Source organism: Labeo rohita, chromosome 6, assembly GCF_022985175.1.
Source record: "Labeo rohita strain BAU-BD-2019 chromosome 6, IGBB_LRoh.1.0, whole genome shotgun sequence".
Lineage (NCBI taxonomy): Eukaryota > Metazoa > Chordata > Actinopteri > Cypriniformes > Cyprinidae > Labeo > Labeo rohita.
The window spans coordinates 32,281,566-32,300,840 of record NC_066874.1 but is presented as its reverse complement, the minus strand read 5'-3'; the positions used below and the strand labels follow the sequence as shown (position 1 = coordinate 32,300,840).

Below are 19,275 nucleotides of genomic sequence, written 5' to 3'. Positions count from 1 at the left end.
ATGCTCCGAGTCATGTATGAAACTGGAGCCAAAAGATTATTACCTAGAGTCATATGTGAACTAGTCATGAGTAAAGTCAATGCACCGTGTCATTTCAAATTATTTGTAAAACTGAAAGAAATCCCAACAGGTTTTCCCATTTCCAAGAGGTTATTTGTATCCTCTGTGTGTGCATGTCACATTGAGGAGTATTGGAAAACCACCGTCTCCATGTTCGGCTCAACAACAGTTTATAATTGCATTTTAATAGACAATTAAAGGCAGGCCATAAATCAGCCCTCAGACTTGGCAGGAGGCTTGAATTTAATTTTGAGGAAAACAAAAAAAACAAACAGTGTTTACTACGTCAACCTCAATTAACCCATGCCACTCTATTGCTGTATAGCGCACTTCACCCTTCCATGAAGGCAAGGGTGTTTGATTGTGAGATGAAGAATCAAAAACAAAGAGAAAGATTAATGAAGCACAGTGAGTGGACAATGGTTGAATAATGACAATTAGTGACGAAAAGGTCAGACTGAAGATTAAAGATGACAAAATTTGCTATCTTCTTGCTTATTTTGCATGTTTGATCCAGTTTTTGTGCTCGAAATAATGAAAGTGATATGAATCATGATTATCATTTCAGGTTTGTTTGTCACACTCAAAATTATAAAGTTGAATGCATTGCATTGTGGGTTACTGTTTGTGTTTTTCATGTTTTTAGAACATTAGAACGATTTCTGAAGGATCATGTGACACTGAAGACTGGAGTAATGATGCTAAAAATTCAGCTTTGCATTACAGGAATTTTAAAATATATTCAAATAGAAAGCAGTTATTTTAGATTGTAATATTATTTCTCAATATTACAGTTTAGCTGTGTTTTTGATCTCGTGAATGCAGCCTTGGTGAGCATAAAGAGACTTCTCTCAAAAACATTAAAAATCCTAATTATTCCAAAGTTCTGTCTGGCAGTGTACATAGTATGCATAGTGCAAGACTAGTATTAAATGCAATTATCATGCAGTTTATGCATAGACTCAATTCTTATGCTTAGCATACAAGAATAAGGTATTTAATAAATGCAAACCATTAAAATCCTATGATCCTGCCATTTTTATTTATTTTTGCTGGCTTGATACTTTCACTGAAGTTCTTTCAAAGCCAGACTTTTGGTGGCGAATTTTGATCCGAGATGCATTAAAATGCTAATTAGCTGCCTGTGTGGCGGACTCAAGTAGAGGGTAGAGCGGCCGTCGTTCGGCAATCATTGTGGTGATTTATTGACAGGGTTAATCGCCTGAAGGACTTCAATGCGAATGCGATAGCCATCGCCGACGCTAATTGATTTTCTGCAATTTGCGAACACTTTGATACCTGCTGTTGTATTGTGTAGTGGATGAATAGACTGGGGATGTATTACGGCTTTTCCTCCAAAGAGCCGCCACCTTTGAGTTGTGGAGGCAGGATTACCCCCGTCATGTCTGTGTAATTAGTGTTTGTCTAATTAATCATGGATGCATGTGTGTGTGTGTGTCTAAATGATTTTCTGCACAAAGGTTTGCTGTGTGTCAATCAATGCATGCGGTGTGTGTGCTGATGTTTCTCTGCTTCTTCTCGTTGCAGCCGGATGATGATGATGGAGAAAATCTCTTGGAAAACCCAAACTCTCTTTCTTTGGAGTTTGTAGACGATCCCAACTTCAAGAATAAAGTCAACTACTCATATACAGCCGTACAGATTCCTACTGACATCTATACAAAGGCTGTGAGTACTGACAACAAACGCGTACTTTTTTCTTTTTTTTTAAAGAAATGAATACTTTTATTCAGCAAGGATGAATTAAATTGATCACAACTGACAGTAAAGACATTCATTATGTTGCAGAGGTTTTCTATTTCGTATAAATGCTGTTCTTTTACACTTTCTGTTCATTAAAGAATCCTAAGATGTAAAAATGCATCATGATTTTCACAAAAATATGAAGCAGCACAACTGTTTGCAACATTAAAAAAGTTAGAAATGTTTCTTGAACAGCAAATCAGCATATTAGAATGATTTCTGAAGGATCATGTGACACTGAAGACTGGAGTAATGATGCTGAAAATTCAGCTTTGCATCACAGAAATAAATTACATTTTTACATATATTCAAATAGAAAGTAGTTATTTTAGATTGTAAAAATATTTCATAATATTGCAGTTTTTACTGTGTTTTTGATCAAATAAATGCAGCCTAGGTGAGCAGAAGAGACTTCCTTCAAAAACCCTAAATGTTTGAACACTAGTGTATAAACTTTTGTTTAGGTTTTGCATAATTACTCCTAATTTTGACATCGGTCTACTTTGACTAATTTGTGAAGGATAATTTGATTAGACACACTCCCATTGACATCCACTGATTAGTAAGTCTTTTTTGCTTACTACCCTAGTAAAAAAGTAATAGATTTAAAATGCGTTCAAGTCATATAACATATTTACTGGCATATCACTTGAGATTTACTGATATAAAAATTGTAATTAAACTTTATTTGCAGTACTACATATGCACAATGCACATTTCTTAACATTAAGCCTAAACTATGTTTTAATGTCACTGTTGATGAGGATTGTATGATCTTTAAATAATATTGGTCTTTAAATGCAAAATATTTAAAGTCTACCTAAAGTATACTTGCGATAATTCCAATTTAGCACAATCAAATATACTTGAGAATATCTTTAGTTGGACTTCAGCACTACTTCCACACAATTATAGTGCATTAAGTACAAAATTAGTTGTTCCAGTTTAGCAGACTTTAAATATACCAGTTAAGTTTACCAAAAGTACAATTGCAGGGTATTTTATAAAGTACGTAATATGTAAATGTATTTGTAGTATACTTAGCATGAAATAGATGTATTTTAAATACATTTTAATATATTTATTTTTCACTAAGATATGCATGATAATAACAAAGCTAGTGCATTGTTTTTTCTTTATACTATCAGATCAAACCTGTGACCAATGAGTCATGAATCACCAATTACAATCTTCTGACCTAAATGAACTGTACTGTAATTTAATAACCTTCAGCTTCATTTGTAAACCTTAGATACGTTTTCTTTTATTACAGTGTCTAATGTTGACTGACTGCATTGCTGTACTGTTTAGTAGGATTTATTTAGACGTGAACTATGTTTTGCCTCTTTCCTCGTGGGAATGCGGAGTGTTACTGAAGCATTTTCATCTCTCATTTTAAGCCGAGTATCTGAAAATATCCAGCGGTTTGTGTGCGCAGTGTGCTATCTGTATGTCTGATGTCTGTGGAGGATTTTACAACTGAATCGCAGTCTTGTATCTTTGATAGCATCTCCTGGGAATCCCTTGAGCGTTCCTTCGAAATGATAGCAAGATTCAATGCACATGTTCTTAAAGGCACACAGAACGGTCTATAATGACTGACAGTTTTAAACTACACGCGTTATATAAACTAGATTTTACATTGAGAGTACAGCTTTAGGAGACAAATGTTCACTCTTGGTGTTTAGAAAGTGCTTCTGCGTCGCTCAGTGATTTGTTAGTGTGTCGACTAGGACTGATGTTTGTAGAATATCCTGAGTGCCTCCTTCATCTGTCTGTGGATGTTTGTGGGCTTATGGGTAATGGATGATTGCTGGAAGATGGATGCTGGCAGAGTGCGATCAAACATTTGGACGCTGTTACCTTTGCTCTGCTCTAATGCATAACCATCACATGTCACGGTATAGAGGGTCTCAGAGCTCTTTGATGCATAACAATGACGTTTTTTTGACTGGGAACAATAACACAGGTTATTTGAGAAGGATATGTAAACTGTGAACGGAATATATTTCAGCTTTGTACTGGATGACTATTTACGTAAAAACAAGCAAGCTAATGCGTGAATAGAAGTAAAACACACTGACCTAGTGGTTTACACACATGCTGTTATCCGGCCAAATCTTGTCTCACTGTCAAATCCTGTCCTTCAGCACTTACATTAGCTGAAAGTATTTATTTATTAATTTTTTTTACTACAAACTTACTGTTTGTTGCCCAATTAGAAAGCATTAAAAGTATTTTAGAATAAAAAAAAACTTTGACTTTTTAAATACAAATGTTTATTTTATTTTTGTTTCATTTTGTTTTGTAATTGTATTTATTTTTTTTAAATTATATTTAATTTCTTATTTAATTTATTTATTTTCAACTCTATTTGATCAAATACAGTTTAAATGAAATGAATGCATTTATAAAGTGAAATGTTATTATGTCTGTCGAACTCACTTTTTCAACTTTCAACTTAGGTTGAAATTTTTGTAATTTTGTTCACCCTATCTAAAGACAAGAATGACAAAGCATGATTGAGATGCTTTTTATATAAAACTCCTAAAAGAAGTTTAAAATAGATGTACAATACAGTTGTTCACTGTAAAACAACCACAATATTAGAAAAAGATATCCAGTTTTTTATTTTATTTTATTTTATTTTATTTTATTTTACAATATAAGTCCAGGAGCATATAGAAATATAAAAGTAAAAACAAAGTGTAAGCAATTTTAATGTATTGCATGTTAATATATTTAAAAAAAAAATAGAAGATCAATTTCAAGTTGTTGATTTTTCTTTTATAAGTGTATATGGGTTACTTTATAAGTGTATTGTGAACTAAAACTACTAATAAAAAATCAGTACTTTAAATAAAATAAACATCAACTAAAATAAAATAAAATAAAATAAAATAAAATAAAATAAAATAAAAATATTTTATTTTAGTTATTTGCCACAGCAACGTGTTTCATTTTCATAGAGTTTAAGTTGAAGTACTAAAAACAACTGAAAGTTAAAGAAACTAATTTTTTTTGTGTGTGTATGTGTGTATATATATATATATATATATATATATATATATATATGTATATGTTTTTTTTTTTTTTTAATTATGTTTATATAATAGCAAGTCTTTTATGGCAAGTCTGATTTTTTTAGTTTGATTTTTATTATTTATTTTTTATTTTTTTGGAAATACACTGACTATTTTAATCAATAAAGTTTTGTGAGGTCTTGACTGTCCGCTGTAACGTGGCGTGACCGTGGGCTCATGGGAATTGTAGTTCAATAAAGGCATGAGCGATAACCTCTCCACCTCTTTTCGGCTCACGCTGCTAATTTGGCTTAGAGGACAGCGGAGGATGAGGAGGGAAAGCAGCATTAGCGGCCCGGTAAAAAAAATCAGGGATTAAACGTCACCATGGCAACGCAGATGTTCTGACCTGACACTCGGAGGGTTAGGAGTTCAGCGGATGAACACATCGAGATAAACGGTAAACGGAGAGTGGAGCTTGTAGATAGTCCTGCAAAGTAAATTCAACTGAAGAGGCGAAAACTGAAACCCTACCTGCTTCACTTCATGCCTAACACCCCTTAACCATGGTAAAATCACTGTAAGTGGCTCATTGCTTTCATAAAACCAAATTCAAATCCAGAATTGTCCCTGTTTGCTCTATTAATGGCTGTTCCTGGTCTTATTGGGTCTGTCAGAGATGAATCCTCATACTGTAAGTGACTTGTAAGTGAATTTGGTGTTACTAGAACTTAACTGTAATGATTAAAATCTTTTACTCTTTTCTTTAACAAACTCAGTTTAATTAAGGCAGGATTTCAGTTTGATCAAATACAGTTTAAATGAAAAAAAAAAAATGCATTTATAAATATTTTTGAACTCAGTTGGATTATTATAAGGTAGAAATTCTTGTAATTTTGTTCCCCTTATATTTAAAGACGAGAGTCCAATCATAATTGAGATGTTTTTGTTTAAAACTCATAAAGAATAAAACAGATGTGCAATCCAGTTGTTTATTGAAAAACTTCCACAATATTAGAAAAAAAGATATCAAGTATTTTATTTTTATAATATTTATGTATTATTTATATATGTTATTTATTTTATTTTAAGTCTTATCTAAAAATAAGTCCAGGAACACATACAAATATAACTGTAAAATAAATTGTAAGCCATTTTTATGTCATAAATGTTAATATATTTAAAAAATAAATAAAGAACAAAAAGATAAATTTCAAGTTGTTGATTTTATTGTTTTATTTTGTATTATTTATATTATTTATAGACAAAATAATCATTTAATTTAGACAGAATTGTCAATTTCAAGTTGTTGACTGCTTAATTTAATTGTATTTTATTTTGGACAACATAAGACAAGGAACATGTAAATACAAAAGTAAAAATAAATTGTAAGCAATTTTAATGTAGTGAATGGGTTCTTTTGGTTGGGTTATTTTTATCATCTTGGTGACACTTTTTGTCCAGATTGAATAAATCTGGCTGTTAGGTTTTACAGTGTAAGAGTGTCATTTTCCTCAGTAAACCACACTAATAAATCACAGCAGAACCACAAGCACAAAGTTTTTCTTTGTCACAAACAGGGCTGTGTCCCATCAGAAACTCTCCACAATTCCCATTCTCCACACGCAGGTCGAGTGAGGACTTGTGCTCTCAGTCAGGCTTTAGCCGGCCGTATTGTGTGAGCGGACGTCTGAGAGACAGAACGAGACCAAAGCAGAAACTTTCTGCTAATAGCAGCAGCTCCGAGTGAAAATGTTTTGTGTGTGTGTGTGTGTGTGTGTGTGTGTGTGTGTCTCTTCATGCAGTAAATGGGCCGGCGTGTGTGTGAGTCCAGCTTTGGCGGCTCTGCCAGGCCTCCTTGGCCATTTATTGAGATTGAGAACGTTTCCTCGCCCGCCTGTAATGAACCGTTTTATGATTCATTATCCCGCCGATGAATTCCGCTGCCAAGTCTGCAAACTTTCTAATTAGCACGGGTCAAACAGCCACACAGTTTCCGTCTAATTATCGACGCCTATTACGGAACGGACACTGGAGGAAAGCCATAGTGAGGTGGGTGGTGCGATGCTCAGATGAGGTGTTAGACAAATACAGCAGCACAACTCCAGTGCTCATATGTCGCTCTTTCAGAACTCAGGTGTCTTAATGAACATATCATTTATGTTTAACTTCATCTCAGATATTTTAATATCACTTTACAGATGTTAACATCAGTTACTAGTTAACATAAACAATACCAAATACTTCTAAAGAATTTATTAGTCTTAGTTGATGTTAATTTCACCATTTACTAATACTTATTTAAACCAAACCGTACCATATTAAATCTTTTAATATTATTTAATGAATTTGAGTTAACATGAACCAACAGTAAACATAAAAAAAAGTAACATTAATGAAGATTAATAACTAGTACTACTTATAAAAATAATAATAACAAATATTGTTAATACTGCTAATAATAAATGTTGCAACATATGCATTGCTTATTGTTAATGTTAGTTAATGAATTAACTAATGTTAACTAATCTGACATGAACCGACAGTAAATTGTTTTATTTTTATTAAACAGTTAATACCTACTAGTACTGATAAAAAAGATATATATTATTAATAACACTAATAATAAATGCTGCAACAATTAGTTAACGCATTAACTAACATTAACTAATGGAACCTGAGCTAACATTGACTGACAATGAATAGTTTTATATTTATTAACAAGCATTAAAAAATAAATAGCTACTACTACAAATAGAAATTAATGCAGGTATTGTTAATTATGCTAATAAATGGTGCAACAAATGTATTGCTTATTGTTAGTTAATGTTAGTCAGTGCAACTAATCGGACCTGAACTAACATGAACTGACAATGAATACTTTTATATTTATTAATAAACATTAAAAAAAGATGAATAGCTACTACTACAAATAAAAATTAATAAAAAATATTGTTAATACTGCTAATTATAAAAGCTGCAACAAATCTATTACTCGTTGTTAATGTTAGTTAATGCATTAACTTAAATTAATGTTAACTAATGGAACCTAAACTAACATGAACTAATAATAAACAGTTATATTTTTATTAATAAGCATTTACAAAGATAAATAAGTCCTACTAATAATAATAAATACTGTTGCTATTATTGATAATAATAATTATGGCAACAAATGTATTGCTGGTTGTTAGTTAATGCACAACTAATGGGACCTGAACTAATGTAAATTAGCATGTTAATAGTTTTATTTTTATTAATACCCATTAACAAAGATTAATAGCTACTACTACTAATAAAAATAAATAGTGTTAATATTAAGTCTAAGAATGAATGCTGCAACAAATGTATTGATTGGCTCTGTTTGATTTTATTGTCTAGACAAAGAATTTAGAAATTACCAAAAAAATGTTTTTTTCCCTTTTCTACAGTAAAGATCCAGATTTTTGCTGTTGTAGTGTTTTACAGTCTACCTAAAGCTGACTGTAATGGAGTTTATACTGTACATGTAAATGGATTGGTCATGCCTTTAAAGTTGCTGCATAATATCTTCTCATTGAAAGTGCTTTTTAACGTCAACGTGAAGACACTTCTGTCCGTTGGTCCACCCCTCCAGTGATGAAGACTATCGTAGCGTCAGCTCAGCTCCGGCAGATTAGCCGGCTGCGTTAGTCCTGACACATATGCTAATACAGATCAAGTTCGTTGGTTATTATTCTGAGCAAACGGCTTTGATTTTAATCCCCGCTGTAAGAAACTGTCCCCGTCTCAAGTTGTTTTTCAGGCCTCAATTGTTGTTGGAGATACTGTTGGAAATGGTGCTTATTAAAGTGAAATTGAAAGACTAATTGTGTGTGTGGATGAAAGGCGAGGAGAAGCAGCTTTCATTTGTCTGAATGAACGGATTAGCACCTCCCGTGGATGATGACAACCTTTTTTCACCGTTCCTCTCAGACTTCGGGAAAAATAAACCAGGAGCTGGTACTGTGAGAGCAAGTTTGGATTTATTGTAATGGTGTTTTTGGTTCCTTTCAGATGCCATCTGTGGGAAATAAAAGATCAAGACATACAGGTTGACATACCAAAATTAGAACTCATATTTTAAGTACATTTATACACTTGGCAAATGCATTAATTCAGAGCAAATTTTGTTTTATTATTTTATTTTATTTTGCAAAATAGGACCAGCAACATGTAAATATAAAAATATAAATAACTTGTTCACAATTTTAATATAATAAATGTTAATGTATTTTTTTTTTTATATATAAATGATCATTTTCAGTATTTATTTTATTTTATTTTTTTATTTTATTTTATTTTACAAAATAGGACAAACAACATGTAAATATAAAAATATAAATAACGTTCACAATTTTAATAAAATAAATGTTAATGTTTTTTTCAAAATAAATTATCATTTTCAATATTTATTTTATTTTATTTTATTTTGTTTTATTTTATTTTATTTATTTTACAAAATAAGACCAGGAACATGTAAATATAGAAGTATGAATGAATGAATAAATAAATAAATGAATAAATAAATGAATAAATGAATGAATGTTCAAATTCAAGGTTTATTTTATTTTATTTTATTTTATGCAAAATAAGCCAGGAGCATGTAAATATAACAGTAAAAATAATTTTTTATGTAGTAAATTTAATACATTTTTTAAAAATGAATGATCAATTTTAAGTTGTTGATTTTATTTTATTTTATTTTGCACATAATAAGACAAGCAGCATGTAGATATAAAAGTAAAAATAATTTTTTGCTATCTTAGTGACACTTTATACGCAATCTGTCTTTAATCATAAATATTAACTGGTATTAATATCAATTAATTTTAAATATTAATGTTTAAAGTAAATTTATTAGAACAAACAACTGACTGTACGGTGTACTATAAGGCATTATGAATACATAATGCATTATAAATTACAGGTTTCATAGAAAGTGTTACCATCACCTCTAATGCTTCCAGTTTCTGTATATCCTGACCGTGTCATTACCAGAACTGAACTGTAGTATCAAACCATCGTCAATCACAGCATCTGCGTGCGTGCCAACCCAAGATTTCATTTTCTTCCCTCTGCTGGAAACGAGATATAAGCGAACCCCCTTTGAGATGTGACTCTACAATAAGAAGTGGGACTGCTATAAACGGTGGATTTGAAGTCGTTTTTTCTTCTCTTCCTCTTCAGCGCCTCCTCGCTCTGCGCGCTCGTCCTGCTCAGTGAAGGGGCACTATCACTCTCCGCCACACTAATTAAAAACCTTAACGCAGCCAACGCCTTCCTTCATTCACCAGCACATTCACAAATTATATTTCCGCTGTTTATTGGTTACAGTATCATTTTAATTAAAGACTTTTTTCCTTTCCATTTTCCACCAGCAGTTTTGAGATTCTGCCCTCCATAAGCAGTCATTTGTTTTTCTTCTGTTGTTCTTGCAGGAGGTCTTTTAACAAAAGATAATAAATGTTTTTTGGGTGTTTTTTTTAGAGGAAGATGAATACTATATGTGGTCAAAACTAATCTTGAGACATGCTTTAGTTAGCAAACCGTAATCATTTAGATTTTTCAAATTTGGATCGAATTTTACACATTATTTTATCTTTTAAGAAAAACTGATCTTATATATATATATATATATATATATATATATATATGTGTGTGTGTGTGTGTGTGTGTGTGTGTGTGTGTGTGTGTGTTTTTTTTAAGATCAGTTTTACAGAGAAAAAGTTGCACCACATTTTTTTTCCCATTATTTTACAAGTAATTACTCTTTCAGTCTTTTTTACTTTACACTTCAGATTTAATTAAATGTCAAACTTTCTATTTCTTCTGTTTCTTTGCAGTTATTTGTGAAATTTATTTGCAATTTCTAAAGTAAAAATAGTTTTTACACCTTTTTTCAGTGTATTAATATTTTTGGCTATAATTTGGACTATAAAAATAAATGCACTTTATACAAGCAGTTCATTTAGAAGTTATATAGTACATTTTACGTCACCTGACAGCAATTTTTCATATACAATTTTTAATGTTTTTATCATATAATATCTGACATCATATCATATTTTTAATTTCAAATAAACTTTGTGCTATGATACTGTATAATAATGTTACAACTGAACAATTTTAATAGATTTTTAATCAAAAATCTATTAAATTCATTAATTGAAATAAAATTGCAATAAAATACAATAATTGGAAAAACTTGCCATTTAAAAAAAATACTAAAATTACAAAAACTAAAACAAAAATAAAAATAAATGAAACCTAAACAGAAATACTTAACCAAAATAAGAATGACAAAATTTAAATACATTTTTTATATATATATACATTTTTATATATTTTTTCTTTTTTTATAAAAATCATAAAAAATGTATATAAAAATGATATAAATAATACTAAAATAGCACTGTATTGTCAAACTCGAAGTACTCGAGTACAGAAGTATGTTTGCCTAATTAATGTGTGTATGTGTTTGATGGTCTGATGGCTGGTTGTTACTGTGATTTGTAAGGTCATTGTTCTTTCAGATCATGCGGTGTGTGTCTGTATCGTAGTGTTCGCTCCATCACCTGAGGTCAGTGTGTGTGTTGTGACATATGATCCACTGCTCTGACAGGCTGCTGACAATGACAGTGGATGTGTCTCGCTGTCTGTGGCCTTGATGTGCTCAGGTGTGGATGAGATGTGGATACTAAGCTGAACTTCGGCTGAGTATCGTGCACAAATACACAATATAAGAGTATATCTGAGATTATGCGTGTTCCCTTTCTTAATGGTTGTGTGATTTTTACTCTCACTGTTACAAGCAAGCTGCAAGAAAATGTTTATATGTCTAAGTTAGACTGAATGGTAAGTTTGACAGCATTTTAAATGTTTTTTTTTCTATAAACTTGTATATAACGTTCTCATAATTTTGACAAACATTAAAGGATTAGTTCACTTCCAGAGCAAAAGTTTACAGATAATGTACTCACCCCCTTGTCATCCAAGATGTTCATGTCTTTCTTTCTTCAGTCGTACAGAAATTATGTTTTTTGAGGAAAACATTTCAGGAATTCCCTCCATGTAGAGGATTACTATGGTGCCTGCAAGTTTGAACTTCCAAAATGCAGTTTAAATGCAGCTTCAAATGACAGCAATTTTTCATATAAAATTTGTAATGTTTTGATCATCTAATATCATCTAATATTTTTAATTTCAAATACACTTTGTGCTATGATACTGTATAATAATGGTACAACTGAGTAATTTTTTATAGATTTTTAATTAAAACTGTTTTAAAAACATCACTAATTGAAATACAGTTAAAATACAATTATTAACTGGAAAAGCTTGCCATTTAAAAAAAGTGAAAATGTGTTTATGTTGAAGTACTCTAAACGATCCCAGCCGAGGAAGAAGGGTCTTATCTCAAAAAATGATCAGTTATTTTTATTTAAAAAAAAAAAAAAAAAAAAAATGAATAAATAAATACAAATTTGAAGCTGCATTAATAATAAAAATAATAAAAAACATATAGCATAAAAATGTATAACATATATAAAACAGATATAAACATTCAAACAGAATAAGTAAAAAAAAAATAAACTACGTTTTTAAAGAAATATTATTTATGCTGTAACTGCCTTTTTGAAGGATTTTGTAATATATATTATTATTATTTATAAATATTTAGGATAAAAAACAATAGTTTGTCTTTTGTTACTGTGGCCAAAATTATTTAATTAAATTAAATCATTAATTAAATTGTCAGTACTTTCATATGAAGTTGATTTTAAAATGATTAAATATTGTTAAAATTGTTATTATTTAAAGGGACAAGAAGCATTTTTATTGCCTTATCTTTGAGGATTTTTTAAATATATTAAATAAGTAAATATATAAAATCAATAGTAAATATCTATTTTTATTATAAATTATTTTACAAATAATACATTATATATTTCCATCTTATTATTTTTTTCCCCATAACAGCCATTTGTAAATTCTATGGGTCTGGCTTCCGGCTTCAATCTGAGTGAATCAATAATGAAAGTAAACTCTGATCCAGCCAGAAATTAGTATCAGAATGATCCATTTTACACGTTTTTATTGAAATTGTTCATAACAGTTATTCTAGAATGAATAACATAAATATAACATCTTTATAAAAGCTCTTTCTGATTGTGATTATATGCACGTTTTTGTAACCACAGATTTGTATATGATGAAAAGCATCTATATTAACATCCTCCATCATTCAGCAGCTGCGCTGAACCGCTTTCATCCAGCACATGGAGTCCCGTAGAGCTGTTTTGCTGAGTAATAAGCATGACTGGATCTGGTCTGAAGGATTTCTGGCTCTCAGCACACCCCATAAATCGGCCTCGTAACCTGGGCCGCTCCTCATGTGGCGCTTTGCTCCATAACAGGCCGAGCATTCAGCACAACCGCTGCTCTTAAAAGGTTCTGAGGGACTGTGCGTGATGGATTCACACACACACACTTACACACACACACACACACGCTCTTAGTTTGAAGGATGATCCCCATGTAGTCCCACCCCACCACACACAAATTCTCCCTCGGAGGATATTTTTCTTTTTATCAATTGTCCGGTGCACGTCGCGTCCTCTGTAAATAAATCAACCGGGGCCTTTGTTTTGCGTCTGTTTCCTTATCTACCCAGCCCTCGTAATTCTGCTTGGACGACCTGCCACAGCCCAGTGTGTGTGTGTTTGTCCCAGCTGCTGTCCACTCCAGTATGGTTGAATCTGCATATACCACCCTGTGTGTGTCTGATAGTGCTGTAAGCAGTGTGTGCGGGAGTCTGTCAGTGTATCCTTGACTCAAAGACACACTTATACACACACTTACAAGTCAGACTCTTATATGGAAGAGTAAAAAAAACAACTTTATCTATGGCAGAGCTTTAACCTTTCAGTAGTAACGTACTATACAAAAGATTTCTGTTTCAAATAAATGCTGTTCTTTTGTTCTTTTTGTATATATATATAAGAATCTAGAAATTAAAATGTATCACTGTTTCCAAAACATATGGATAAGCATACCTGTTTTCAACATTGCTAATTATAATGAGCATATTAGCGTGATTTCATAAGAATCATGTGATACTGAAGACTGAGTAATGATTCTGAAAATACAGCTTTGCATCACAGAAATAAATTACATTTTACAATATATTCAAATAGAAAACGGTTATTTTTAATTGCAATAATATTTCACAATTTTACTGATTTTGCTGTATTTTTGGATCAAATTAATGCAGTCTTGGGAGCATATAGTTAGAACTTATTTTGGATATGATTAATCATTCGATAGCACATACATATATAAATACAAGTGCTATCAAATGATTAATTGCATCCAAAATAAGTTTTTGTTTGCATACTATATGTGTGTGTATTGTGTATATTTATTGTGTTTTTGTAAATACACACACATATGTTTATATTTAAGAAAAATGTGTTATGTTTATATACTAAAAATATTTATATATAATATAAATTATATTTAAATATGAATATATATATACATTTAAATATGTAAATATATTCAAAATATATACTGCATGTGTGTAAATTATATAAGCATAATAGATATACACAGTATACAAATATTAAGTAAACAAAAACCTTTATTTTGGATGCGATTAATCGTGATTAATCGTTTGACAGCACTAATATATAATATTATATAATATAATACATATTAAAAATAAATTATATATATATATATATATATAAAATATATATATATATATATATATATATATATATATAAATAACATACTTTGTATTTATTACGATTAATTGATAGCACTAATATATATATATATATATATATATATATATATATATATACATATATGAATATATGTCTAATTTATCACTTACTTTTGGCAGCTTGAGGGAGATGAATTTTGATATTGCTTCCAGGTCAACTCACTAAATGTGAGCTGCATTGCATTGTGGGGTGCAGTGTCATGTGCTTTGGTTGCATGCATGCACATTTTGTCAAATATAGTAGATCATCCAGTTATTGCATGCATACAGAAAGCGGACATACTGGGAACTATATATGAACTAGATAGATAGATAGATAGATAGATAGATAGATAGATAGATAGATAGATAGATAGATAGAAGGAATCAGAGAGTAAGGAAGTGAATGAAAGATGTGTTAGTTCAATAAGAAGGATGTGAATATAAAGAGAAAAGAAGCAATGGACAGAGGAGGACGTTTTCTGGCAGCGTCAGGTCAGCGTTTGCGCTGCGTGTCATGTAGGTGGGTAGCTGCGGATCGGACGCTGGTGACGGAGGGACCACGAAAGATGGAGAGACATTACTGACACGCTGAGCGTAACAAACAGAGACAGAAGAGAAAAACAGAGAGCTGAGCGGAGCAGACAGCCGTGCGGAAGAACCGCAGCACAGGTAGAGACAGACAGTTGAGAGAGTGAGACACGCTGCAAAACTTTTACTTGCTCTCTGAGACAAACTGCATTGGACAAAAGTGGAGTACGCTTGTCAGTTAAATGAAGCTAGTGCACCTACTGTACGTCTGGGTCCGAAAACCTTCTCGAGCGGCGTACAGAGGTGGGAAGATATCAAGACACGACCGAATCCAATGTGTGCAGAGCGTCCTGTCAACCGAGATTCCTTCATCCGCCTGGGTTATGAAAAGCTGAGATATAAGTGGTCATTTAACATTTGCTTAGTTTTCTCTAAAGCTCGCTTGAATTAGTTTGAGGTCATTAGACATGATGTTATGTTGCATTTAGAAGCTGGTTTCAATCTGTATTTTCATGCAGAAGTGTTTTATGTTATGTCAGTTATTGGTTAGCATATCAGTAAGGCTGCTGGGTTTCTTTTTAGACACAGTATTGCTTTTGTATTTTATAAAGGGCATCATGCCTTGCTGATCTAACCTTATGATGGATTTATTAACTTTATGACCAAGCACAAAGACCTCTGAAATCAAAAAGGTGTTTTTGTGGCTTTTATCTAGATTCTGTGAGATTTAAGGTCATCTAAAAGCTAATGTATTGCTAAAACGTTCAGAAAATATGCTACCGTTCAAACGTTTAGGGTCAGGATTTATTTTATTTTATTTATTTATGTATTTATTTTTCAGGAAATTAATTAAAATTAATTAAAGAAAAAAGAAAAAAAAAAAAAAATATATATATATATGTATGTATTTCAAATGCTGTTCTTTTGAACATTCTATTCAAGCATTCACTTGATTTTATTTTAATTTTATTCATTTTTTCATTTTAATCAGATTTTTTTTAAGAAATTAGTACTTTTATTCAGAATAAAGTCATTCAATTGATCAAATAAGACATTAAAGGCAGACCTTAAAGAAGTCCATACAGAAGTTTTTCATAAAATATTAAGCAGTTTAAACAGTATGAACAGTATTTCTTGCAGTATGAAATGTTTTCGACATTGATAATAATAATAATAGTAATGTTTCTTGAGCAGCAAATCAGCATATTAGAGTGATTTCTGAAGGATCATGTGACACTGAAGACTGGAGTAATGATGCTGAAAAATTAAGCTTTGCATCACAGGAATAAATTACATTTTATAAATATGTTCAAACAGAAAACAGGTACTTATTACTGTTTTTACTGTATTTTTGATCAAGTAACTGCTGCCTTGGTGAGCAGAAGAGACTTAATTAAATAAAAAATTAAAAACTTTACAACCTCAAACTTTTGAATGGTACTGTACTTTAAAAATTTTACTGTTTTTCTCTAATATGACTAAAATGGACAAACAATCATCTGTTTTGGCAGGAGTATATACAAATTGTGTCCAATAATATGCTCTCTAGCCACCTATAAAATGCATAAACACTAACAATAGCAACTAACAGGTCAGGTTTTGTCATTAAGCCTTTTTGATAAACTTCCTGATGTTATATTGCATTGCAGTACCAGTACTGTAGATGCTACTGAACTAGAGAATAAAAGATGATCTAGAGAGTCTCCCATCGTAAAACCTTTTCTGCTTTCTCCTTTAAGAATGTGTGTGGATCAGTAGTGAGCGGTTTCTCCCTCCATACGGTGATGACCTTGTGCAAGGTCAGGCGTGATGCGTGAACACTCTCCTCAGACACCGCAGGGATAGATGGCGTCCGACCGTTCGCGACAGTCACAAGTGCTTCTCTGAATATTTCCATATTTATGGAGTTCTGACGCGTGTGTCTCTGTTATCAGAAATATCTGCTTTTGTGTTTTGGTTTGATATTGTTTGTGGATATGAGGACTTGTTTGTCAGTGGTTTAAAAGACCAGGTTCAGAATTTGATCAATTGAATGCATCTTTGCTGAATAAAAGTACTAATTTCTTAAAAAAAAACATTAGTGTATATAAGAACTAAAAAGACTAAAAATATATGGCTCAGAAGCAAAACCTAAATCAAATGTGAATGCTTAAATGATGTTTCATAATCATGTGATTTTGGTGTCTCCTGCAGCTCCCACGATTCTGAATGAGCTAAACTGGACTCAGTCTCTGGAGAGGGTCTTCATTGAAAACAGTCGTGAGGATCCTTCGCTGCGCTGGCAGGTTTTCGGCAGCGCCACCGGAGTCACCAGATACTACCCAGGTAAAGCTCTTCTGATGAAATCCCTGCTGTAAACCCACAGTACATCCATTTCTGCCAGCAGACTCTAAGTGTGTTCTGTTTTCCCACTAGCCACAAAGTGGAGAGCACCCAACAAGATTGACCTGTATGATGTGAGGAGACGCCCGTGGTGAGTACCGTCAGCCGGCGGAGGAAAGACTCCATTTGGTCTGACTTTGATCTTGTTGTTTTCACCGACTCCCGGCGGCCTCCGCTGCAAAGAGCAAGCAAGCGTGTGAAGTTCAAATTAAGTCGAACCGCCGCAGTTTACGGTGCCGCCTAGACCGGGGGTCAGGATGTGTCAGCGGCGTTCAGCGGGGCCAGTCTGGCCCCATGTGCTCGCTTTAGATCTATATGGGATACTTTACATTATGATGCATTATGCACACTGTGCAAGAGGAGCTAAAGCAAGTACTGTCATGGCAAAGCATTCATTTTTTGATGTGTGCAACCTCCAAAATTAGAATAAAACTTAGCTGTGAAGAGCAAATCAATGAAAAATTGGCTGAAATTGTTTGCAACAGTCATTTAAGCTGAATTAATTATAATTAATTTAGTTGAAGTTTTAGTGTTTAGAAGAATTTATTCATTTATTTGTTTACATGTTTTATGTATTTAACTGAATTTAAATATTAGATATTTAAAATATTATTTAATATTCATTTAAATAAACTAAAGTTATTTATGTAATTGTTTTTATTTAGTAGAAGTTATGTATTTACTTCTCTATGCATTTATTTAGATGAATTAAAAAAAATTCTTATGCTTTCTTTTAGCTGAAGCCATTTTATTTCATTAACTAATTCAGCATGACATATATTTATTTATTTATTTACCTGAAATTATTTTTACATTTTAATTTAAATAAACTAAAGTTAATTTTAATTAATTTTTTATTTAGTGTAAGTTATTTATTTACTTCCTTATGCATTTATTTAGATTAATTTAAAACATTTTTTTTAACTTATGCTTTATTTTGCTGAAAACATTTTATTTAATTAATTAATTTATTCAGCATTTATTACATCAGTCATTTATTTATTTACTTGTGCATTCATTTAGCTGATATTATTTTATTTTTTTTATTTAGCATCAGTTGTTTATATATTTGGCTGGAGTTATTTATTTATTTATGCAATTATGTTTTATTTAGTAGAAGTTATTCATCTACATCTTTATCCATTTATTTAGATGAATTTAAAATAAATATTTTTTTTTACTTATGCTTTTATTTAGCTGAAGACATTTTATTTAATTAATTTATTTATTCGGCATGCTGTTCATTTGTTTACTTATGCAATAATTTAGCTGAACTTATTTAATTCTGTTTGTTTTTTTTTTGCATTAGTTATATATTTGGCTGAAATAATTGTATTTATTTATTTATTTTTGGTTTATTTAGTTATTTATTTTTAGTTTATTTATGCATTTAAGTTTAGCCTAAATATTTTTTACATTTAATTATTTAATTTTTTATTTAGTAAAAGTTATGTTTATATTTACTTGTTATGCATTTATTTAGATGATGTTAAAATATTAATTTATGCTTTTTACATTGAAGTCAATTTGGTTATTAATCTATTTTATTCTGCATAATTTATAAATTTATTTACTTGTGTATTCATTTAGCTGAAGTTATTTTGTTTACTTAATTATTTTAATTTAGCATAACTTTTTAGCAAATGAAATTAAACCAAACAACTTCTGCTAAATAAAGATATGCTAAAAAGTTATGCTAAATTAAAATAATTAAGTAAACAAAA

General features: G+C 31.2%; 1 protein-coding gene across 1 annotated transcript in view; it reads left to right on the top strand.

Annotated features, from left to right (window-relative positions):
* Positions 1–19,275, top strand: part of cacna2d2a (calcium channel, voltage-dependent, alpha 2/delta subunit 2a) — a 227,959-nt gene that overhangs the window by 140,841 nt on the left and 67,843 nt on the right. Inside the window, exons 6-9 of the mRNA XM_051111737.1 lie at positions 1,609–1,753; positions 15,070–15,075; positions 17,363–17,494; positions 17,585–17,642. Of these exons, the coding sequence (XP_050967694.1) occupies positions 1,609–1,753; positions 15,070–15,075; positions 17,363–17,494; positions 17,585–17,642 (341 nt within the window). The remainder of the gene's footprint in view (positions 1–1,608; positions 1,754–15,069; positions 15,076–17,362; positions 17,495–17,584; positions 17,643–19,275) is intronic.